The sequence below is a fragment of the Crocodylus siamensis genome, chromosome 1 (assembly GCF_052110815.1).
Source record: "Crocodylus siamensis isolate JL-2025a chromosome 1, ASM5211081v1, whole genome shotgun sequence".
Classification (NCBI taxonomy): Eukaryota; Metazoa; Chordata; order Crocodylia; family Crocodylidae; genus Crocodylus; species Crocodylus siamensis.
The window spans coordinates 340,095,906-340,121,463 of NC_143395.1; the positions used below are offsets into that span (position 1 = coordinate 340,095,906).

At 46.4% G+C, this 25,558-nt stretch overlaps 1 protein-coding gene and 1 pseudogene across 1 annotated transcript; one reads left to right on the forward strand and one right to left on the reverse strand.

Annotated features, from left to right (window-relative positions):
- Window positions 1–1,804: 1,804 nt before the first annotated feature.
- On the forward strand, window positions 1,805–5,618 carry LOC149874893 (glutamine amidotransferase-like class 1 domain-containing protein 3, mitochondrial pseudogene; annotated as a pseudogene).
- A 6,082-nt stretch (window positions 5,619–11,700) lies between these two features.
- On the reverse strand, window positions 11,701–19,333 carry ACOD1 (aconitate decarboxylase 1). The gene is made up of 5 exons (XM_090031706.1): window positions 19,255–19,333; window positions 18,101–18,262; window positions 17,327–17,416; window positions 15,258–15,463; window positions 11,701–13,579 (listed from the first exon to the last, which is right to left on the reverse strand). The coding sequence occupies exons 1-5, from the start codon at window positions 19,264–19,266 to the stop codon at window positions 12,661–12,663; spliced, it is 1,389 nt and encodes a 462-aa protein (XP_089887832.1). The 5' UTR covers window positions 19,267–19,333; the 3' UTR covers window positions 11,701–12,660.
- Window positions 19,334–25,558: the final 6,225 nt, after the last annotated feature.

Genomic DNA, 25,558 nt, shown 5'->3' on the forward strand with positions numbered 1-25,558 from the left:
CAGGGGTGGGCTCCCTTAAGTGCCTTGGTCTGCTGGCTTTGCAAGAGTTGCTCAGCGGGCCAGCAGGGGCAGTAGTCCCCCCATCCCCCAGCGGGCTTAGTTTAAAGCCCGGTGGAGCAGGTCAGCCAGCCTGGCTGAGAAGAGCCTCCTCCCCAGGGGAGAGAGGTGGAGGCTATCTCTTCCCAGCAGCTCGCTGCCTCTCTCGCCAAAGAGTGGACTGTGGTCATGGAAGCCAAAGCCTTCCTGATGACACCAGCTCCGCAGTCTTTGGTTCACTGCGTGGATCCTCCTCTCCCTCTTCAGCCCGTAGCCCAAGACTGGGAGGATCGACGAAAACACCACCTGAGCTCCCAGACCCCTAAGCCCCGCTCCCAACTCCCTTTAGTGCCTCATGACCTGGCTGGCGGTGCTCCGAGCCGTGTCATTGGTGCCCACGTGAATAAGGAGCATGGGGTAGTGGTCTGTGGGCCGGAGGAGCTGCGGGATCCTCTCCGCAATGTCTTGGATGTGGGCCCCCAGGAAGCAGCAGACTTCCCGGGCTAAGGGGTCGGGGCGGCAGATTGCCCCCTCAGTGCCCCACAGGATGGAGTCTCTCACAACAAACACCTTTCGCTTTGACTTGGGGAGAGTCGGGGCAGTAGCTGTGGTAGAGCCTGGGTTGCCTGCGGGAGCTGGCAACTGGGCAGGCTCTGCTGGGGCTGCAAGAGGTGCGAACCTGTTGCTAAGCTCCGGCGAGGGAGGGGCCTTGGTGCGGCGGGCCTTCGGGCCCTTGACCACCTTGGTCCATGCCCCTGACTGGGCAGAGCAGGAGGTCCCAGAGTCCTCCTTAGTCACGGAGGGAGACGGTGCTCTACCCTGCGGCTCCTGGGGGAGAAGGGCCTGGCAGTAGGAGTCTATCTCCTGCTCGCAGTCCCTGATGGCACGCAGTCTCTGGACTGTGGCCTGGAGGTCCTCCAGCTGGCGTGCCAGAGTCCCCAGTAGGGAGCAGACCCCGCAAGGGGAGGTGGCCATGCTCCCGGGCCCCAGAGCCTGAAAAAGGGACAGGCAGCCCCCGCAGCCAAGAGCCAGGGGCTCCGTCTGCGTGGAGCCCGGAACCATGGGCTCCGTCTGGGTGGCCGTCTCTGAGGTGCCCAATGGGGGGGCCGCAGAGCCCGAGGGGACCCTTGGGGTGCGGTGCGTGGCCATCCGTGTCATGCAACTGGTAGGCTGGTTATGGCTGGGACCGACTACTCTGGGGGGGTCGCAGGCAGGGTGTCGTGCCCTCCCACACCCTCTCCTGCACGAACTTCATGCTAACTTGAGTGCCTGTTTACGCAGCCTGTTCACGTGGCTCCGGTCGCAGGGCTCCCTCGGGGGCTGGGCCAAGTAGGGGCCTGGGCGGGAGCTTGACTCGGCCCGGCACCAGGCATCGGCCTCCTCCCAGGGAGCGAGGAGTTAACCCCTTCCCACCACGAGCCCGCTTACCTCTGGCTGTGCTAGGGGTCGGCAGGGGGCTCTGCGGCTGCTGAGGGGCTGTCTGGGGGGCTTCGGGGGAGCGGGTGCGCAGCAGGCTTCACCCGCGCGTCTCTCACCGCTCCGGAGCCTAACTGAACCGCCTGGAGCTGCCCGGTTCTGCCCCGGAGGTTTCTCTGACCGACCTCCTGGAACTGAAGATGGGCATTTGAGGTACAAAAAACGTGTCCCTGAAAATCTCCGCGGACATTTCCTAGAAGTTTTGAGGCGGTGGCATCCGGCCCCGCCACCAGGGCGAACCACCCAAAGTGTCCGCCCTCCTGGATCGAAGGGTCGGACGCCGTGTTCAAATATGACCTCATACGGACTTCCGGGCCGTGCTGGAGGGCCCAGGTCAACCAGCGCCTCGCAAAGATTGTTAAAAAATACTCAAGAAGGTTGCAAAGGTTGTTAAAAAATACTCAAGAAATCCAAGGAAGAGGGCCATGCCCTCCACTACCAGAGTAAGGCAAAAACCTCCACAGTTCATACAAGCCGATCATTGAGTAAAATACCTTCCTGACCCCAAATATGGTGATAAGTCTGATATGTTGCTAGTTAAGGGACAGCAAGGTCTCTCCCCCCTACCCCATACATACATGAGTTGGTTTTCTTTCTTTCTTTTTTTTTTTTTTTTGCTATCCTCTGAAATATCAAATGTTAGCCATCATGGGCCAGGTTGTGTTGCAGCCCTGCTGGTACTGAGAAACTCCTCTGGTTCCTGTGTGGTGAGTCTTGGTCATCAGTTCAGGATTAAATTGATTGCTAAAATAATCTGCTTGACACTTTTGTTGGAGGGGGGGAAGGGAGGCTGGGGGCTCTTCTTAGTATGGAACATGGTTCCGTAGCATCTAGGCATATTTCACTCAAATCCCCTACCAAGACAGGGACCAAGTGTTTGGTGACACCCTGGCCTCTTGCTGTCAGTGTGCCAATAGCACGTTGTCATTTTTTTGAGGCTGCAGATTGGGTGTCTTGTAATAAAGATCCTAATTTTGTTTTAAGGTGTGTGTGGTGGGGGGCGGGTAGGATGGCCATTCCTTCGGTTTTATAGTAGGGTTTTATAGTACTGCATCCAGTTTTGGGTGCCGCACTTCAAGAGGGGTGCGGAGAATCTTGAGAGGGTTCAGCGGAGGGCCGCTCGTGTGGTCAGAGGCCTGCAGGCAAGGCCCTACAAGGAGAGACTAAGGGACCTAGATCTCTTCAGTCTTCACGAGAGAAGGCTGGGAGGTGATCTTGTGGCTGCCTATAAACTCATCAGGGGAGGCCAGGAGGGAATAGGAGATGCTCTGTTTACTAGGGCACTCCCTGGAGTAACTAGGAACAATGGCCACAAATTGATGGAGAGCAGATTTAGGTTGGGCATTAGAAAGAACTGCTTCACTGTAAAGGTTGCCAGAATCTGGAATGGGTTTCCATGGGAGGTGGTGCTCTCCCCTACCCTGGGGGACTTCAGAAGGAGACTGGACAAGGACCTAGCTGAGGTTGTCTGACCCCAGTGCTCTTTCCTGCCCAGGGAAGGGGGTTGGACTTGATGATCTACTGAGGGACCTTCTGACCCTAACATCTATGGATTTATGAATCTTGTGCAAGTGCCTGAACATTAAGGGCCATTAAGTGCCCTGAAACACAGAGGGGCTGCTCCTCCTCCCCTCCCAGTCATGGATTTTTGCCCAGCTACAGTTTTTGTCATTTACATTCTCCCAGGGTATGTACAAACTGTGTACCCGCCCAGCCAGTGTGCAGCCTCCCACACGTGGCACAGTGATACTTAACACCTGTATGGAGCTTTTCACCTACAGTTCTTAAGATGTTTTCTAAAAGGGGGGAATTATTACTTATGGTTACAGAAGGGGAACTTAAACCTAGAGCTTGTGTGACTTGTTCGAGATTCCTTTCTAAAACGTCTGTGATGCAGTTAAAATGCTAGCTTTGGAGCTGGGTGTGAATGTTTCATTTTAAAATTATTATAGTGTCTTCTGCTGTAGGGTCAGTAGAGGGAGCACAAGTGTTTCATGAAGAACCCAGTTTCCAGGGCTGTAGTGAGTTGGTGACATCATCACCGATCCAGGGCTCAGAGCAGGTTAACAAATCCCATTGTAATTTCATGCCCTGTTAGAAACCAGCTGGATGGAGCTGGGAAGAATGGCTGTCAGGTGGGAACACCCAGTATTCATTTGAAAATAAAATCTTTTGAATCCTCCAAGATAACACACACCAATGAGCAATGGGAATTGGATGAAAGCAAGAAATTAAAAATGCAAAACCGCATTATGTTGTTTCTTAAAATCCCTCAAGAAGTCTCCACGTGACTGTTATCATTAATCACAGGAAAGCCAAAGCTGTGTGCATTCCACAAGGAATCAAAAATAACAGATAATTATACTGGGTAATAACTTTTTCTTTCTTTAATAAAGTAGATAGCTGTAAATCCAGAAAACAAAATTGCTGGAAAAAAATACAATATTTGTACAATTAATGAGGATTAAGGACAGACAGAGGGTTATTTATTATAATCCACCTAAAAAGGTACAACTTTATGGTTATTTTTTAATAGCGAATACTTCCATAACTCACAAGGGGTACAGCCCAATATACTAAGTATAACATAGCTGACTTCTGCAGCCTCTGAAAAAGAAAAATACAGATAATTCAGTTTAATCTGTAAAGTCCAAAGAGATTTTGAGGAAACTGTAAACTTTTAAAATTGCTTACATTTTGAATTAAAACTTCCAAGGCAAAAACTCTAGAGGATGCACCGTCATTGTATAATCTGCCACTCTGTCCTGGCCCTTCCTTTAAGACTCAGGCTTTTTGTACTAAAGAAAACAACAGGGACTGAGACAGAGATTACTGCCCACCAAAAGTAGCATAGCTCTCTAGACTGCTGTTTGTCAGGTGTGCTTAATTATATGTAAGACCTGGGCGGACTCTCATTTCCCCTTGCACTCTGTGCACTTTCCACCCAACAGGTGGATTTGGTGTAGCAAAGAATCTCTGTTCCTGAGCGGTGGGTAGGAAGAACTGTACTGTCAGTAAGCTTGTAGTCTACTCTTCACGCTTTCCATAGCGCCAAGAAACCCATTAGTTTGTGCTGTATATCCTCAGTGCTAGCAGCTGGTTTTTCCAGGCTGTGAAGTCGAGGTTGGTCAAAATAAAAAAGTGGATGAAAGGTAAGAAAGGGATAGATATCCCTGAATTTCTGGTTGGGTTGCACAGCAATGGCCATGCCCTGCCCAGGCCTCACTGTGGCTGCACAGCAGTGGCCCAGGCCAAACATGGATCAGGTTGCATGGCAACAGCCCGGGCTATGCCCTGATGTAGCCACATAAGGCTTGAAAATTTGGCAGCAGGGGAGGGATGGCAGAGTTAATTGCCATTGCCTTCCCTCACCAAATTTCCAGACCTGTGGGGAGTCCTGTGTGCCAGATGCCATGGACCCCTGTTCTAGAGCCTAAATTAATGCATCACCCCCTCCTGGTCCATCCTCAGAACAAATTGAGCTTCTTGTACACCCAAGTGAAACATCTTCTAGGAAGGACCGGAAAAGCACCAAACAGCACTACAGACAGCATTGCCCCAGGGGAACGAATCTTTGAGTGCCAGATGGTATGTTTAGCATCTTCTCGTTAGCTTAGCAAAAGATTGTTAGTAAGTTGAGTTCTGCAGTTATAAAGCTCATGGGATTATTTGGTAGATGCAAAATTTGCCTTTTAAGGGCATCAGATCAGTTGTCCAGAGGGAGTAGGGCAGCAGAGAAGGAATACTTTCCTATGTTGATGTCTGTTGGTTTCAGAAATATGATCCAGACTGACTCCCTCTCTTTGACATTATCACTGTCAAAAAAGCAACTTAAATATTTTTCATTCAAGTTGAGCTGCCAAGTCTTGCGGCTAAAATATTTTCCCTGTTACTTAAAATCTTTTAAAACAGGTTTCCTGATGCTGAAACAGCATCTGCTATAGCAGAACTTGGATGCAAATACATTTGTAAAGATGTAACTGAAGCCCATGAGTATGCTGCCCACAGAATAGTTAACTACCTGCGCTTTCACGTGTAAGGTCCCTCTGCATGAAATCTTCAATGGCATAGGAGTAATGGTGACAGAAGTCCTGAAACTTGCCTGATGGAAAATGCGGTGACTTCTTCAGTCCTTGCCAGTGAAATAACTATTGCTAAATATAAATATAATTGTATTTGACCATATTAATAACAATATTGCAATCCCTGAACTTCAGAGATTCATCTTTAAGTCAAAATCTATTACAGTCATCACTAGAATTTAATCATATCCCGCCCCCCTTTATTTAAGATAGGCAGCACCTGTGACATTTTATCGCAACCCCCCCCCCCACCTCCCGTTTTGGATCATGCCATGGGAGCAGCAACTGGGTTCTTTTTAAAAGTAATCTTCCCTCTATGCCCCCTCTCCTGCCCATCACTACAGCTGCCCCTAGCTGATGGGAGTAGAGGGAGCTCCAGAGGTGTCAGCCAGGCTGGGCAGGGTGCTGGGCTCAGCTGGAGACAGTGGCAACAGCAGGTGGGTTCTAGGGCTGTGAGAAATTTCACTGAGTGTTTTGTTTCAATGCATTTTAAGCTCCAAACAGTGACATCCAAACAAAACAAAAAGCATTGAAACAGCTTTGAAACAAAATGAGGGCCCTCACAATGTTTTGAATGTTTCGAAATGTTTCGAGTTTCGAAGCAGCCCAGTGGTGGGAGGCAGGGGAGAGCCAGGGCTGTGCTCCAAGCAGCTCCACAACCCCATGCACCTCAACTCGGCAGGGAGTGCAGCTCTGGCTCTCCCTGCCTCCCACTACCGGTCTGTACTCTGTGGAGCTGGTGGAGTCGATCGGAGCACAGCGCTGCTTCTGCCCGCCTCTCACCACTGGGCTGTGCTCCAGTCAGCTCCGCCAGCCCCATGGAGCTCAGCTTGGTGATGGGAGGTGGAGTGCAGCCCTGGCTCTGCCTGCCTCCCACCTCCAGGCTGCACTCTGTGGGGCTGGCAGAGACGATCAGAACACAGTACCAGCTCTGCCCACCTCCCGTCGCTAGGCTGCCCTCAATCAGCTCCACCAGGCCCACCAAGCGCAGCCCAGTGGCAGGAGAAAGACAAAGCCAACACTGCACTCTGATCGGCTCTGCCAGCCCCATGGAGCACAGCCCAGTGGCAGGAGGTGGGCAGAGCCAGCACTGCACTCCACCTCCTGCCACCAGGCTGAGCTCCATGGAAGCCGGTGCTGGGTGTGGGCTGGGCCCAGCGCCGGTCCCAGGTGGCAGCAGAAGCCTCCAGTCATCCAGCACAGATCTGGGAGCCCGCACTCCCGGAAGGAGTCCAGCACAGCCCTGCAGCCCTCATGGGGGTGTTGGCCCCTGAATCTGTGCCTGGATGACAGGAGGCTGCTGCTGCTACCTGGGGCCAGCAGCAGCATCTGTCTTCCCCGGTGTTGGGTGCAGGCTGCGCCCAGGGCTGGTCCCAAGTAGCAGCAGCTGTGGCAGCCTCCTGTCATCCAGCACACATCCAGGGGCCTGGGAGCAGTCCGGCACAGCCCCACAGGCCTCTCAGGGGTACAATCCCCTGAATCTGCGTACTGGATGATGGAGGCTGCTGCTGCCGGCAAATTTTGCTTTCAAGACTTTGAGGTATAGTTTCTGAGAAACCTCTGCACCTATCTCCTTGAACCTTGGCAGGCTTCATGCTCTCAGAAGGGGCTACCATCCCTGCAATCTGCATGCAAATCAGGCAACAAATGACAACATTTTAGGCGTTTTCATGATTCCCCCATTATAGCCTATGGGTGAAACATCAAAATGAGTCGAAACAGCGAAACAGTTTCAACGAAACAAACCAAAACAGTGTTTTGAAATGAAATAAAATGATGAAATGAAACACTGCCCCTTCAAAATGGTGAAACAGTCATCGAAATGAAACGATGGTGTTTCGCACAGCCCTAGCGTGTCTCCTTCCCTGGCCAGAGCCCCCTGGGTGTTCTCCACCAGCCTGGGAGCAGGCACAGGGAAGGAAACCCACCCACTGTAGCTTCTGTCCCCAGCTGAGCCCAGCTCCCTGCACAGCTACTCCCTGCAGCCCAAGGTAGAACAGGGCAGGAGCAGCTGAGAGAGCAGCAGGGTGGGGCTGGTCTCCCCTTCCTGCAACCAGAGGTGTAAGCAGAGAGGGCAAGGAGGAACAAAGAGGGGAGAGCTGGGAGGAAAGGGAGATTCTTACCTGATTCTGGGACTAAGTCAACTAAGTCCACAGTTGTTACTTGTACAGCATGGTGTACACCCTACCCTGGTGGGGTGAGGGGGAAAGGCTGGGAGTGGGGAGTGCAGACATCCCTGCAGCATTGATTGCTGGTCCCACATCTCCCACTTTTAAAATCCTGGGGTGCCTATACACAAGCACCAAGGCTGCTCTGATGCACTGTAATTATAGCACATCAGAGCAGATTCAATTAACTGAGTCTGCTGGAGCATGGTAATTACCACACTTCAGCAAACTCCAGCATCTCGTGGATCAGTGTCCCCACACTGAAAAATGGTGGCGGGGGCGCTTTAAAGCTTATTCGAGAAGCTTTAGTTTAAGTGTGCTATTTTTCAGCATGGGGACACTGATCCACGAGATGCTCCAGATGTTTTCTTTAGAGTGGCTGTAATTCAAGCACCTCCGACCCCTCTGGAGCACATGTATAAACACCGCTGGGTCTCCTCATGCCTGAGCTTAAATGTGTTTAGAGATTCGGGCAGGTAATGGGAGGACCTACTTGCTTAAATGGCTTTAATCAATCATTGATGAATGATTAACAGTAATTTACATTCTGTGTTACCCCTGCATAATTAAATGTGACAGTAGAAAATAGGATTGAAGTGTTCATCTCAGTTGAGAGTGTGACAGACTCATTTAAACTAATCAGAAGTATCAACTCAGTAGGTCAAAAACAAAGAAATAATCTGAGATTTGTGGTGTTCCGAATCTGAAATAAGTGTAAAGCCACTATTATATTCCTAATGACATACTCCTATGTATTTTTCAGGACAGTTGGGGGCAAGCCAGTTTCATGGACTCAAGAGTGAAAGGTGCAGCTGCTAATGATCTCTTTTTAAAGAATTTTTATGGTTACACTATCTTTGTGCTTAAATGAAATAACTGAAAGTGCAGTTAGTACAAAAAATTGACCCAGGGACAGGCTTTTGCCCACACACACAAATGATGATGATAACATTTTAAAAACCCCCAAACAAACCATGTGTTTTCATCTAAGAAATGTACAACAGTCTTAGGCACAATCCTCAAGAGATGGAACATCCTTCTCATTTCTCATTAATTCCATTGGGAGTTAAGGTTACTAAAGATCTAAGTAACTAATTTTTGAGTAACTAAGATGTTTGTAGTCTAACAGCCAGTTTTATACTGCAGGGTGGAAGCCTGTCATCTAGTTGAGCTTACCGTAGGTGGCGACTTTATTCTTCAGTATACTAAGCATCCTACATCTGTATTCTATTGTAGGGATACCCATATCTAAGGCCTCTAGCTGCCATATTAAATATACTTAAGCATGCATTTAAAGGTGTCTGAACTGACACCCAGAAGATATACCATCACTAGTCTCTATGGGATAGATATGAAAATAATTACAGGGATGGTGGAGTTCTGTCCTTACGAATAGATACCTTGTATAGAAAACTTCAAACATAAGACTAACCGGTTTTGTAATAACATTTGTATGTTTTCTGCTAACATTTATATCTTTTAACAGTTTCATTGCTGAAGATATGCTAGTATCTACACATTCTGAAGAAGTACCAATAATACAAGTGTTTCAAACATATCTCTTTAACAATCCCAAATTGTGAAGGTTTGGTATATATTGTTAGATATCTAAATACTTATTTTTGACTCAGAAACTGTTAGCAGTGTCTGAACACGAACTTAAGAGCCTGTTTTTCAATCTTTAAGTTTCAAAATGAGGTCCTTAATAACAAAATGGGTAGGTATCACTTTTAGAATAAAGCAGGAATTCTATTATGCACATGAACCAGAATATACATTTGCCCCCATTTTAATACCTATTATCTTAAAAATATATATCCATGTAATGAAGATGAATTTCATTAGCAACTGATATTGTAAAACATGCAAGCACATTTTAGTAATGATGCTATATTACTGTAAAGCATGACTTAAACCTTTACTGTATTCTTTGAAAGTGAAAGGCTGCACTAAAAGTTTTCTGAAATGACGAGTCAGATAATCTGTTTCAGTGATATGAGGCATCTCTTGCACACTGATGAAGGCATGAACCCTCACGCTTGTTCCTGTTTTTGTTCATTAACTAGCTCATCACCTCTGTGGCAGGAGGTGTCAAAGGAAGGTGTAGCACAGTCAGTCTTGGAAGTACACAGAGCTAGTACCATACAGCAGTTGAATGGAAATATGATTTTTTAGCTGTGCCAAGAATGAAGCCTACTGTAAGTCCTTATATTAGAGTCGGGTTGGACAAAATACAACCTCCAGGCTGAATCCAGCCCACCAGGCAATTTCATTTGGCTTGCAAGCACCCACCAATTAATGTACCTTGCCCAGCTCACTCACTTTGCTCCCACCCTTGTGCATGGGAGGGCTCGGGTCCCAGCCAGCACTCACAGCTTCTGGGTGGGGCCAGTGGTGCCACTGCTGCAGCCACTGGGGGACTGCTTCCCTGGCTTCCAATGGCTCTTGCTCTTCTCCCTGCTTCAGCATTTGCTCCAGGCAGTAGGTAGGGAAGCTGCAGCTGGGCAGCAGTGTGGGGCAGGGGCTAGGGGGAGCGCAAAGCTCAGTTTTGGCAGGGTGTGGGTGTGAGGGGTGTGAGCAGGTGGTGGGCCCTCCTGGTGTTCATGGCTCACACAGGCGCACCCACCCAGTGGCACACGCAGCTACAGCCAGTTCCAGAAGCTGCACATGGCAGCAAGGAACAGAGCCAAGCCAGCCTGTCTCTATGGCATGGGGCTCCCTGTGGCTCACATGGAGCTCCTGGTACTACCATGCCACCAGGGGGAAGCCCCCTGTGATGGAGCCAGTGGCCTGGTCCTGGTCCCTGCCACCACTTGCAGCTCTTGGGACTCTGGAAGAAGTCAGGGGCGACACGTAGGGGGTGCGTGCAGTTGCACATGCACCGCCTGAGCATGGCGGTGCACCCCCTACAAATTGGGATTGTGAAAGAGACATGTTTGAAACACTTGTATGACTGGTACTTCTTCAGCATGTGTGGATACTAGCATATCTCCAGCAATGAAATTGGGTGGCAGTTGCTGCTCGCCACCCTGTTGCCAACACTGCCAGCGGCATCTGCAGGCAGTCCATGATCACTGCCAGTGGCCTGTGGGTGGTCACTAACCCCTGGTGGTCAGCACTTGCCACTCCCCACCCCACCTGCTACCAACAGTGCCGGCAGCATCTGCGGGAGCTCCCCATTCACCGCCGCCATGCTCCCGCTGCTGTGCTCCCGCCACCACCAGTGCAACCGTGCCCACCCCAGCCACTGAGGGCACTTGCCGTTCATGCAAGAAGTGGTGGGAAGCCTAGTCCCTGGCTTCCTGGCAGAATCCCAGGATCTGCACATGGTGGCAGGGAGCAGGGAAGGCAACCAGGTCCGTTGCATGGGGCTTCCACCCAGTGCATAAGTCCCAGGAGCTTCATGAGAGCCCTATGTGATAGAGGCAGGCCAGCCTAGTTCAGCTCCTTGCTCACATGTGCAGCTCCCAGAACTGGCTGAAGCTGCATGTCTCTGGGTGGCTACACCTGCACAGGCTATGAGCACCCTGAAGGTCTACCACTAGCTACTGCTGCTGCTGGTGGCAGGAGCTGTGCACCATGGAAGGAGTATGTGGGGGGGTCCCCTGCCCCCCCTCACAGCCCACACACCCACACTCTGCCTGCATGCCCCCCACAAACCGTCCTACATATACACACACCTACATCCTCCCACATACCATACATCCCCCCCATACAGAGCCATACCCCCTCACAAGCCCCATATGCCCCATACCCTACCATACAAGTACCCCCACCACCACACCCCCCACACGCAATATACAAGAGTATGACTTTATTTTTGAGATCTTATGCAATCACCTCTATATACATACAGAAATACACATAAATCTGGACAAAAATATTTTAAAAATAAAATTAAAATACATTATAACAGATGTTTGACTTTTAGCATAGGATTTGTGGGGGGAGTTCAGTTCCCAGATGGCAAAAGGAGTTTAAGGGGAAGGGGAGGGATTGCTAGTGGCAAAGGTCAGAGGTTAGGGGGCAGGACTTCCAATTCCAAGATGGTGACCAGGGGCCGGGCACCTGTCAAGAGGCAGGGCTACTGTTGCAGCCCTCAACAGCTCCACCAAACTCATTAAGCAGCCCTCCAGCTGAAATAATTGCCCACCCCTACATTAGAGCAACCAGATATGGAAACTAAAGAATAAAAGATACATTAATGAAGGGTAGTGCAGCACTTTGCTTAGTTGAAGCACCTATTTATTATTATTTATAATTAGTGTGATTAGAACGAGAGCACTATTGTCATCCTCACTTGTATAAGGCTAATCTTGATGGGGAAGCAAGGATGTTTCTTGGTGAATACCAACTTCTGCAACTTTGCATTGGGTCTTTCTTTCTACACAAATCTCAACACTTTCACATTAATGGATGCCCAGAGATCTACTGCTATAAAATCTCTCTCAGAATTCTTATACTCTATTTGTCCTTCTACTAATAGCTCCTCTCCTGAGGATATTCGTTGCTTTACTCCTCCACAATCTCCATTTCCAGATTTTCTAGCAGAAGGATTTTTACAAGGGGCTTTAGTATGGCACCGTGATATCAAAGGATTTGTCAACAGGGCTGTTGTTAGTATCAATGGTAGTTTTATGGAGGCTAAGGATAATGACAGTAGAAGTTGCCAGCACATTATTTTTCAGCTAGCTCTGGAGCAGAAAGCAATCTTTAAGCCAGGTACAGGACCAGTGCTACAATACTGGATTTAAAATGTTGCTTGTTACCAACAACAAGAGGAGTTTCGTTTTCCTGACTCTATGCTCAGAGTGCACACCAGTAACTACAGGAACCCAATGTTAATAAATGTTAGTCATTTTTCAAGGTAAGGAGATCGTTTGGGGACGTTCTTGGATTCACTGTGTCCCTTTAAGAAACTCACTTAACACCACGCAGTCTTCTACTTCTTCTAAATGATTCACAGTCTCTATAATGCCTTCTGTAGCCTCCAGTGAGAGAACACCGGAAGCATTAGAGCGAAATTTTTTCTCCAGATCCTCTTTAGTCAGGGGTTTCCTCCAGTGTCCATAAAAAGTATCACAACGCTCACTAAACACATCACCGTCCTGAAGGGTAATACTTACCTCACAGTAAAGGCTCTCGAAGCTAGGCTTGTTATCAGAAGGGTGCTCCACCTGTGTTTTGCAGAGCAGCTCCTTTAACTCTGGCCTAAAAATGTTCTGATGGTTGAACGATTGGACTGAGATGCTGCCATCCAGCAGAGCAGTGCATGCAGCAAACTGGAGAGAATGCCGGGCTTCGTGCTCTGAGTTAGGAAATGATCTGTTTACATACTGAGCCTCTGGGACTTTGAGCGTGATTTTCTTAATTTTGCTAACAGGGAGTGTATCATCACTCCCCACAAGGTGCTTCCTCACTGAAGAGGCTGCGTCTGCCACCCAGTGTGTTCCAAGATGAGCAGGGAAGCGCTTGATGGCTACATCTTGTTGGTCCAGCAGCCAGGAATAAGACTGTAAAGGTGGCAGATCCTGCGGGGTGTAGTCTCCAAAAAAAGCACCCAACCCTGACTCCATGTCCAGTATCTGTTTGTTTCCTTGAAGACCCAGTGATGCTAAGCAAGCTGCTTCCAGACCATGCCTAGCTGCATTACCAATGTGCAGAGGCTTGGTTTGTGTTGCTGCATTAGCCATTGGGGCTCCTGCATAGGAAGCAGCAATGGCCAAAGCTTCTTTACACTTAAACTGGTCAAATGCTAGAAGTTTGGCAACAGCTGCTGCACTCCCCATGGTACCGACAACAGATGGTGGGTGAAACCTGAGAAAACAAATGGTACCTCATCATTACCATGCTTCAAAAATAGTTACAAGAATTCTAGGCCAGAACTTCAGCAGTACCTAATCCACCTCTCTCCGATGCCAGTGGGCACATTTACATGAAACATTTACTGCAGAGTTGCCTAATCAGCTCTGCAGTAAAGTCTCAGTTTCTACATGTGTGGCCCTATTGGGCTGTAGTAAACTAATAAATGCCTTTGTAGGACAGTACTTGTCATCACAAGTACTATCCTGCAGCAGCATTATTTACTGCACTGCAACACACAGGTAGACGTTGATGGGGCTGCCTGGGGTATGAGGGTGCTTCAGTAAAGGGGCTGCCTGCTTCAGTGCAGGGCTAGCTGGCACTCTCATGCCCCAGCAGCATGTTGAGTTGGGTCGGAGAAGCTCTGGGCTGGCAGACTGACCCCTTGGGTCCCCTGCCGGTTAGGGCTGCTCTGACCTGGCTCAATGTGCTGAGGTTCTGGGTGCACATGTAAATGTGGTGCCCGGGAGCAATACACTCCAGAAAAAACTGCGCTGGAGTTTATTCAGTCAATTAACACATGTAGATGTGCCCAGTGGGAGCTGGACCAGACCATAAATCAGTACATGTATAATAGTTCAGGGTCCAGTTCCATAGCCCTGATACTGGAAAAGTCCCATGTTAGCCAAAACACTATATTATATACAAATAGGAAAAACTGCTAACTCTCTTAGTAACCAGTGTTGTAAGCACCATGGTGGCAGAAAAGCCCCAGAGCTGTTGTAGCGAGTATAATGGGCACATCCTGGGGAAAGGGGATAATATGTTCCTGTACCCCAGGGGTGGGCAAAGTCCCACCCACAGGCCAGATCTGGCTGGCAGTGGACTCCATTTCCCAGAAGCCCCTGCCAGAGTGGCTGGTGCTGGTTTCCATGGAGACCCCAGCAGCAGCTGCACTGTGGTAGCATGGGCTGGGGTTTCCCTGAAGACTGGCCTCAGCCACCACAGGCAGGTAAATGGAGTCCACCTGCTGGCTGGATCCATCATTTTGCCCACCTCTGCTCTACCCACATCTTTAGGACACAGTGTGTTTACTGTGGCTGCATGGTGAGTCTCAGAGAGGTGAATCCTCATTTCTGCGAACAGGCAATGGTCCTCAGTTTGCACATTCAGACCTAATCAGATGTATTCTCACATCCCACTGAAAGCATCAGAGATTTATTTCTCTAGCTTTATTTTCCTTTTCACTATTTTGCATTGATGGAGAAGCTAAAGGAGCTTCTCAAATGTCTCACTGATCCAGATCAGTCACTACCTCCATCTAAACAGTGGTGCTATTTATTAGGCATCAAAAAAGGCAATCACAAAGGAGTATTTTCTTTCTTTTTTTTAAATTCTGATTTCAATTTTTACTTTTCAAACTTCTGGACAAAGCAGTCTAGTAAATACGATTAGCTCTGCTCCTTTCATGGCTTTGAATACAAAAGTGGAACAGCATATATTGATTATTTGTCTCTAGCTATGAAAGACACTAAAAGGCAGCTCTATTGAGATTACTGAGAGAGTACCTGGAGAGTGGAGATTAAAAATCAGTAGTGCTTTCATCTTTGCTATTTCAGTAAATTAATGACAACAACCACAACAAAAGCCTCTACTCAACCTAAATGCTGCACTCCAAATATTATTTACATACCTTTTGGGAATGTTGTGGGCTTCACTGGAAAATCGTAAAAGTCTGCCTTGCACTTCAATCCCTACATTGAAGGCTAAGAGCAGGTCAAGGCCAGAGAATTTCTTCTTTTCAGACAAGGTACCTGACAGAGCAACTAGAGAAGGAAGCACAGTCCCAGAGGGGTGTGTGGCTGGGTGCCATGTATCATCAAAATCCATTGAGTGTACCTGGTGGGAAAAAGAGAAGGCCTGATTTTTAACTGGCTAATTTTTTACCTTGACAGGATCACCCAATCCCAAGTGAAAAGAATTTAACTAGTATAAAAAAACTGTTGAAGAACTGCTTCTCTTATAATTAAGGTCACAATCACAGGTCCACGTCAAGACCAAGTGTCTGAGGAGCTAGTCATAGTACAAATAGAAGTGGGTACACTTCCTGCCTTTAAGAGTTTATATATAAGTCAAGAAGACATTGTATAATAATAGAAGCTGAAAGTTATGTTTTATACCAGGGGTGCTCAACCCTCAGCCTGCAGGCCGTATCCAGCCTTGCATCATCCAGCCCACAGGGCTTCCCACAGGTCCATTAGAAACCATGTAGGGTGGTGTGGAGCCTGATCCCTGTGTGTGGTCAGGCTGGGTAGAAGTGGTGCTGGGCCCCACACTCCTTTTAGCACTGGACATCTGACAGAGGCAATGCAGGGCCCTGGAGCCCTGGGAAGCTTGTGAGGATAGTATGGGGCCCAACCCAGGCATGCAGAGTCTGATCTGGCTTATGGAGCAACTCTGCACCATTCATCTGGTCTCCAGGGCCAAAAATCACTGTCTTATAATATTGATAAAGTGACATTTTGTGACTATTCAGTAAGAACTTGGAGTTGGCCTATGATGTAGATTCAAAATGAAATGATCCTGGGTATGATTTAGACATTCTGGTTGCACTCACAGTGAAACCTGAATGCCACATAGACTGTTAAGAGCCTAATGATGCCATTCTCAAGGTCATTTTCCTTTGAAATAAGGTGTCAGATTTGACCTACCTAGTCTTGTTGTAAAACTAAATTTGATCAGTCTTAATACACCATGTCCTCAGAGGGACAACTCCATTAGCTTTTCATAATTACAAAATATGTGTAATTTAAATCTGGCATAAGGGGGTTAAATGTCATCCATGTCAGTTGCCCTCAGACTATATCTGAATTTGGGCTAATTTCTGACAAGCCAGTTATCATTTTATTGAGAAACCTGAGCATATCCAAAATGTATTGTCTGCCTTTTCCAAATGTATGACTAAAAACTATGTGCATGCATGCGTGTTTTACAATTTTGCCTACTTTGGGTGAAATCTGGCTCTGTCGAAGTCAATCAGCATTAGACTGTCTTCATTACATGTCTGTACAGTTAACACAATGGAGCCCAATACCTTGACTGTATCCCTTAAGTATGACAGCAGTACAAAATTAATAATAAAAGGCACCCCTCGATGATGGTCTCTTAAGACAGAGACTTAAGTGTACTATGTCACCCTTAAAAGGGTGGGTCTCACTTGGAATTGCTGAAATAAGGCTGAATGATGTTGCTAGGACAGTCTAGAGGAGTTTTGTACTGATAGTAAAATTTGGTCTTAGTCACATCGCAAAGATAAAAGTTAGTTTAAAATTTAGGGAAAATAAATTACAAATATTACTATGCATATGAAAGCAGATGTAAAATAATAGTGAATTGCCCATCAAGAATGATGTGGGGGGCGGCACAGGCGCAGATGGAGTGCCATCCAGCCACACGTCAGACACATCCCTCACCCCCCCCCCCCCCGCCCCCAGGCTGTGTGTCCAGCCATGCGCCACCACCACCCCACTCCGTGTCCGGCACTGTGCCACCCACTACCCCCACCCCCCGCTGTGCATCCACTGGGCCTGCTCCACCTAGCCCAATCCGTTGGAGCCAAACCCTGCCTGTCATTCTTGATGCAGCACTGGCTGGAGCCCTGCCCCGCCCCGCCCCGCCGGGAGCCATACCCCCCAAGAGCATTACAGACAGACACAGACAGATGGACTAAGCCATATATATATATATAGAAGAGTTCCTTACAGCTACTCCATTGGCAAAAGCTGCATACAGAGGAGGGAGTCGGACATCTGAGTGACCCCAAACAGTGCTGGATGTATTGGCGCTGTAGATCTGGAATAATATGAGATCATTTAATTCAAAGTCCTGAACTTAAACATCAGGCAATTCATTGTGGCTTAGCCCTACTGTTCTCAGTTTCTACTTTTTAAAGCCTGCACACAGGGCTGGTCCAGCACGGCACTGCTTACAGTACCCTGGATTGGGGCATGCCCCATGTGTTGGGTCCAGTCTAGGTCTTGTGCTTCATGTGGCATGTGGAGCCAGCAAGGAGCATGCACGGCGTGCAGTGCCCTTTCTAGAGCACCCCTGTTTGGTGGCTCTAGCATGCAGGAATGGTCTGTGGACCCAATCTGGATGGGCCCTAATGCTATGGGGCACCCTGGACTGGACCTGTGTGGCAAGTGCAGTGTGTGGGGAACATGGGGGAGGTCCAAGACCCACAGGTTGAATCGTAGGGCTCCAGAAAACAGATCTGGCCCAAGGGCCGTATCTTTGACATCCCTGTCCTAGGGCATTTGTTTTATATGGTATGGGCAGTAAGTTACCACATAACATACTTGCTAGCGATTTTCCAGCCTCTGTTTTTAAACTCAAGCAATAGAGCTTCCCTACCTCTATGGCTGGACTATCTCAACGCCTAACAGATCTTACCTTGGGGATCTTTTCCTTACTAACCTACATTTACTTGTTTCAATTTTCTAACAGCTAGCATAACATGAAAGTCAAGCATTTTACCTTGCTGTAGTGTATTACTCTGTGGCAGACCTCCGTGCTGCTACCCAGTAGTCCCACTCCAAGTGTGTCCAGGATCATCCGTTTGCTTCTCTGAAGGACTTGGTCTGTCAGCTGGCTTGCATTCAAGCCATGGATCATGCCAGCAAAGTTTCCAGTGATGGTCTGGGGGGAAACAAACAAACAAGCAGATGTTTCTGTTAATTTAAAAGGCAACATGAACAACCTCCAACCTCTGATTTTTGTTAGTTATTTCACCTGTATTTCCTCAGTTCGGAAAAGGATTTAAGTCAACCGTAATTTACATGACACTATTACTCTATTGTACATAAACTCACACTAATTATACAAAATCAATCACATGTCTTCCCTCCCCCCAGTGTTTATGTCTCTCGTTCACTGTCTGCTTTCAATATTTACATCTTTCCTTTTCTTTTTTCTCCCAGGTTGATTCAGCCTTTGGGAGTTGCTCCTAGCAGCTCCTATTTACCTTTGAAATCAATTAGGTGTTTAAATAATTTTGTGAATCGGGGCTCATGTGACCCAGATTTCTAAAGATGTTAAGCTCCTAAAGATGCAAATAGAAGGATTTCCCATAGTGCCCAGATGCCTGATTCACACTGACATCAGTTGGGATTAGGCAGGTGCTGATATTTGAAAATCCTACTGTGTACTTACCTGCATCTCTAGACACCTAGGACCAGATCCTGTCCTGTTTATTAGTATCCAAGTGGACTTAGATGCCCAAATGCGACTTTATTCCACCATCTACCTTTGCAACACACATACCCATCTTACCCCCTCATCCCTAGTACTAACAGTTTTTCAGGGGCTAAAGCCGGGTGGAATAGAATGACACTGAGGCACCTAAGACCATGTAAGAGCCTAATAGATTGAATAGAATCTGGCTATTAAATACCATTAAATATCTGTTCCAGTTTGACTTCATCTCTTTGGAACATGGGTGACCAGAATTTTATGTAGCATTCCAGACAAAGTCTCTACTAAAATCTTTACCTTGTACAGTGTATTAAGCACTTTAAAAACACACAAAGAACTCTTAAGCAGATGAAGCACAGCAATGCATGTGGCAGTGAAATTACAGAAGTTTAAAATGAAAAGCCAAGGCTTAAAATGCAGAAATAACAAAATAGTACCTTTGCCCACATATTGTAATGGATGATGGTTAATCCCAGTCAGGCTATGAAGACATGATAAAGGAGAGGCATTCTTCTCTATATATGCTACTCAGAGTCTCTGTACTTCCCATCTTGCCCTGCCCCTTTCCTTTCTTGCAAATAAATTTCCCCTTTTCTTCACCTCCAACTTTCCTCTGACTAACTTCCTCCACATCACACACTGCTGGGACTCCTTGTTATAGCATTTTGTTGTGGGTCAGATTCATATGACATGTGGTCTTCATTCTATTTTGCTACTAGAGGTGCTCTTTCAGTTAGTTTTTCATGCCCATCTGTTCCTTTCAGCATCTGTATTTCTACCAGTAACATTATTGAAGTGAATTTAAATTAAGGCATATCATTACATTTAAAAGTTTACTATCCTTAAAGTTGCGTCAGTCTTTTCTTGCTTTTCCTTTACCTTTGTCATTTCTGTAATTCCCTTTTACCTCCTTATCTCCCACTTGTATTCTCTAGGAAAGAATCTCAGTGGAACGCTAACTTTTACTATGGGCTCTCCGATCTGCTGTGGCAACAGAAAAGTGACCTGCAACCACCCAGAGAATTTCTCCAGCGTGGGTGCTGCAGGGACAATTAACAGTGGCCCTGTGTGGGGAGATGCCACAGGAAAAGAATCCCTCAGAACAAGCATAGCTAAGTAGTTCATATGCAGCTTTGGACAGGTGACCGTAATGTACAACTCTTGACTGCTCTAACATACATTAAGGAATAGCTCTTGCCCTTGGCAGTGCTCCAAATGAGAATGGTATAAAAGTCATACAACCCCAAGTTACCCTCCGTCCCATGACCTCCAACTTCTCTGGTGTTTTTCTAGGGCAGCAATTTTCAACTCTGGGTGCTACAAGATTTCTTTTTAGGGGTGCCACTCAATATGAGCTCTGTTCAGTGTGAAACACCTACACATGAGTTACAAGATAAACCAAGAGATTTTAAATAGGGATCCACAGTGTCAAAAACATTCAGACATGTCGTGGTCTTTCTGAGTACTTTGCAACACAAGAATTACTCTATTATTTTCCATTGTCACAAAATGAATGAAGGTTAAGATCAGGCGTTTTCTGAGAACTGTCTTGAGTCTAACAAGGTTGAGAACCTATTACTGCTCTAGTAGAAGGCATAGCATAGAGTCTCAGCCAATGGGTATATACCTGGGGTAACTCCATTGACAGAGCAGAGTAAGTGTTGTTATCTTCAGTTTACAATGGAATAATTTTGTAATACTTCCCATTTCCTAACACTTTCAAATATTTGCGATTACAGGAAAAACACCTTGTGAAGAGGCCCATGTATGTCCTTTATACCAGTCCTTTTTATGTCTGCCCATGAGCCAAATCCAGTCCATGCAGCCATGGCTCCAGCCTGTGCGGCTTCCCACGAGTTGGGAAATTTGGCAGGGGTGGTGGTGGCAGTGAATATTAAAATATCCCCCCAAAACTAGTGGTAGGGGAAGGAGCTGATCCATGTTTCCTCCCCCACACAGCCAGATCAGGTCCCACTTCACCCACCCCATGCACTGGATTGGGCTCACTGGCTGGATCTGGCCCATGGATAGATTGAGCACTTCCTATCAGATCCGTGGGGCAAAAAGTTTGAGCACCACTGCTTTGTACAATTATTATGCCATTGTTAGCATATCGTACAAATAGTTCCACTTAAGCACTCAACATCAGATTTAAATAGGACTTCTGCTGGGCTGTGGGGCAGGCATGCTTTCTAATCACATGCTCCCAGCTGTTTTTTATGATAACTTCTTTCTATAACAACACTTCCTGTTTAGATTGGTCAACACCTTGAGAACATTACTTAAGTGGAATAATACCAAATATGAATTGAGACATTTATGTGAAAAGAAGTATATCATATATTTCTTTATTTATCTACTACTATCTCAGGGCTGAAAGATGTTCACAGTTCCATGCTCTGAGTCACTGAAAGTAGCATGGTAACCAAAGGCAGAACACAGATTCTGTGTTCACTGTATTTGCAAATAGAATCAGATATGTATGTGCTACCCTTTGATAAATCTACCAGGAGGATGCAGAGGTGTGAATTTCTGAGCACTATGATTAGGTCATCTCCTTAGGTAATCTCAGTGAATGATCTAGGTTAGGTGGGTTATTATCAGGTATACAGCTTTAATTTCAATTCAGCAAGTAACAATTAACTCCATATTAGAAATCTGTCCTGCCTTGTGCATTCCCTGTTTCCCTGGAGAAGCAGGAAGAAGCTTGCCTATCAAAGCAGACAATAATAGAAGGGAATTCAATTACACAGGAGTGGTAGCCTAAAATTTATGACATGAAATCACATTATACATGCTACCAAAAAAAGTTCTTATCTTATATTAGTTCTCTTATCCACTTAGTGGCCACGTCTACATGAGATGCTTACTGTGCAGTCGCTCATTACTACTGCACAGTAGCATCGCCAGGTACAAACCATGATGCAACACTACCGTGCAGTAGTAATGAGCTACTGTGCAATAAGCATCACTGGGCAACCAAGCTGGGATGCTGCTGGGCAGTAATAGCGGTTACTGAGAAGTCATTTTGTATTTGGTAATGCAAATACTAAATGACTGCACAGAAACAACTGCACAGTCAGTGTCTTGTATAGATGCCGCCAGTAGGTTGCAAAATCAACCAGAAAGTGTAATGAAACCTGCAAGTTATTTACAGTAGCTTAGTTCCCTGTTTTAACCTATTCAAAACAAGCAGTGAAAGCACAGTGCCATATATCGGTAAGTGTTGACACAGGCCATGCAGAAAGTTTTGAAAATGTTGTTGTCTTATCTTTTCTATACAAGTTATGCAATTTCAAAAACAAAGGTCTTTTAGACAGGATTAAAGTCCCTAACTAACATACAGTGATTATGAGGTAGCCAGTGGTAATTCGCAGACTAGACATATGTGATTATTTGTGCTTAGGGTCTAGTCTACAGAGTAATGAGAAATCAATCATTGCAGCAGATATTAGATGCTACAGAGTGCATGGAAATCATGAACTGGGTAAATAATTCTCACTAAATTACAGAGGAATAGTTGAATTGATTCATTGCTAGGTTACCTGGAAAGCCCTTTTGGAACAGAATAAGTTCCCTGGAGTCTCTAGGCCAGTGGTACTCAACCTGCAGCCCATAAGCAAGATCCAGGGAGTGGAGCTTTTTGTCATTCAGCCCATGGGATTGGAAGTTTGGGCACCACTTCTCTAGACTGAAAACTAAAGAAGACATTGCAATTCCATGACATTCCTATCCAGACCTGTAACATTTTTAGGTCACGTTTATATCCTATATATTTATAACAGTAACATTTATTCCAGCAATTTCAGTAAATTATACCTCCTGCCTCTGTTGGTGCAACAAGAGGCTGTTTCAGTTGAAGATATATGGCACTGAGGGTAGGCAACTCAGTTTCCCCAAAGCATCCATGTGGTGCACTGAGTCCAAAATATTGTGGCAGTGTACTGAGGTATGATAGGCTCCTCTTAGGGAATTGTGGGAACTTGGGGTTAAGTCCCATGATTCTCTTTGTTCATCCCATACCCTTCTCTTTTCCCACTCTTTTTTAAAAATTCTGACAGCTCCTTCATGACAATACAATCTGCTCATCCTTACTCTGATTTTCACTCTCTACCATCTCACCCTCAAGAGCAGAGATCTTCAACAGATCAATGGCGTTCTCATGTCTGTTTTAGATACAGGGCCCCTGATGCATCTGAGTTTGCAGAATTTCAATAATTAACAGAGCAACTGATCATCACACAGGGGTTAAAACTGAGACAACCAAGGAGGCTTGCTGGCAAATCATGTGATGCAAGTTGTGGTTGGATTTACTCTGGAAACAGCATGGAGGTGCACCTTTGAGATGAAAAGGTACTGTTGTATTGTGACTATGGTGTCTGTTCCAGGCAGTTAACTATGTCTACAGCTGGGGAGGTTTAGCATTGGAGAGGAGTATAAGACAAGGAAGTTGGGACTCCCCAACAAATTTATACTATATAAAAGCAAATTGCAGGGCGCTGACCCCTATTCCATGAACAAAGGGTCAGTGCATAGCTACTCACATAACTGTTCCTTATTTTCCACTGGAGTTGAATAGAAGGCATAATAGCATGTCGTTCTGGCACGCTGGTGGCCCCAGAAAGAGTTCTCGCAGAAGTGCTATGGTGACTCTATAATGCTTTGTAGCACCTATTTCTGTTCTCTCAAAATCTGCATAATGCCTTGGTGCAACCTGTAGCCCACTTTTTTGTCTTTCTGCTTCTTCTCTGGCTATGTTCCCTCCACTCCCATGTTGATTCACAGCTCTTAAGATCAAGAGCTCAGTTCCCCCTAGTTAGGATCATCTTTCAGGCAGTTGTGGAAACAGTGCCTGCCCATGTAAGAACAAGACTGGTAGGTTTAAAGGGTGAATAGAGAGGGAAAGAGAAGTGAGAAAATGCCCTAAACTTTTTTTAAATAGGTATAGTAACATCGTGAAGCAGGTCAAACTGGCTTCAGATCTGTTTTCTTTAAGAATTCAGCAGCTCTCAAATGTGTTGGCTGTAGCTGAGAGGTAATAGAAAATGGTTAGATGGTCAGATATCCCAGGTAATGATGTGCAGTACAGTAAATATTGCTAAACATATTAAAGGCAATGATGAGTCTGGCTAATATGTGCTCATTAGCATGCCAGTGGGCCCAGAGAAGGTAACTGCTTAAGTTGCCTGAGCTCATATGCTGCTGGCTTCTTCCCAGTAATAGTGCCCCAGGAGCCCATTGCAGGGGAAATACAAAGCAACTCTTCCTGGAAATGCATGGGCAGAGCTTAAAGGATACATACTTGAAAAAGGTACTAAGACTGTGGCCAGGGCACAAAAGGAATATCTGAACCAAGAGCATCATAAAACTCTTTAAGAAAACCAGGGTGGAGGCTGATGTCTAATTCTGCAAATTAACTCGAAGCTAAACCCCATCAGCCAGCAAGAAGATGCCTCTTTCATTCTCTTCCTGAATCCAACCATAACATGCAAGTAATTTGTTTTGGACTTGAACTTTGGACTGGAAAAGCCTCACACTGCATTTCTGATGGTTACCTATTAGGCTGATTTTACACGTTTATTCAGTCTGAATGACCGGATTTTAGATAATTTGCAAGGGTTATTTTAAGTTTTTTGTGGATGCCCAGGTCTTGGTGTATTTCTTTTTCTGTTGGTGAAGCTTTCCTTTTTTCTGCTAGAAATGCTGCCTGCTGGCCTTGCCAAAACATTTGGGAATGTTCTTGAGCTGTTTATGGCATTTTCTCTTGTATTTTTTTTGTCTACTAGTGCCAAGGCATGGTGCTAAAATAATTGGCTACTTCTACAGACAATTTTTTCCCTGGGAGCGCACATCAAGTAGCCATTTTAAAAAGCAGGAAAAAGGATTCTGGGAACTATAAACAAAGTTTTAAAAAACTATATAGTAGCACAGCCACCCGAACAACCTTGTTTTTCCCCAGTGGATTCTGTCTGTGCGCTCAGCTGGGTCTCAAGCAGCTCTGTAGAGTTGGGATCGGTCCTCTGACTGGCCTCAAAGAGCTTGTAGCCAATGTGCACCTCTGGAGTGCCTTTCTCTTCTCTGGTAGGTGCAAATTTCTCACTGTCAGTTGTCAGATGGCCATGGGGTCCCTGATTAGTGGGGTATACAACTCCGAATAGCAAGTGTTGGAGAAAGCCCTAGATTTTCTGTGGTTTTCCTTTGCTGTTTGCTAGAATTGACACAGCTGCTTTGTTGCTCAAGCATCATACTTAGGGTGACCATATGCCCTGGTTTGGCTGGGACAGTCTGGATTTTGGAGGCCAGTCCCAGCCAGCTGTTGAAAATTAAAACGAGTGTCATCAGTGTGGGGCATATTCTGGCGGGGAGGCAGAGGGGCACAAGCTGTGAAATAGGAAGCCCTAGCAGACAGCAAAATTGCCCTAAAATAATGGAATCACCTTTAAAGGGTGGTGGGGGGTGGTGGTGGTGATTGTTAGCACCAGTGAAGTAAAGAACAATGGGTCATTAATGGGCCATTGATTCCCTTAGCTGCCTAAATAGTAATACCAGAGCTGTATCCAGCTGTTATGCCCCCACCTCTACCTGCAGCAGTGCCACTGACTTGGGGGGAGGGAGAGGATAGTGTCCCAGATTTCACATTGTCCCATATGGTCACCCTAATCATACCCCAGCTTTTGAGGTGTCCAAATGAACACCTCTGTTTCACAGCTGTTTACTCACTGCCGTATCTTGCTCAGGCTA

What these genes read in the sequence shown, in the direction of transcription:
- ACOD1 (XM_090031706.1), bottom strand. An exon ending in GAGTAATACACTACAGCAAG is followed by an intron (nt 17,417 to 18,100) that starts GTAAAATGCTTG and finishes ATATTATTCCAG; the next exon opens with ATCTACAGCGCCAATACATC. An exon ending in GCCCACAACATTCCCAAAAG is followed by an intron (nt 13,580 to 15,257) that starts GTATGTAAATAA and finishes TTGTTTTCTCAG; the next exon opens with GTTTCACCCACCATCTGTTG.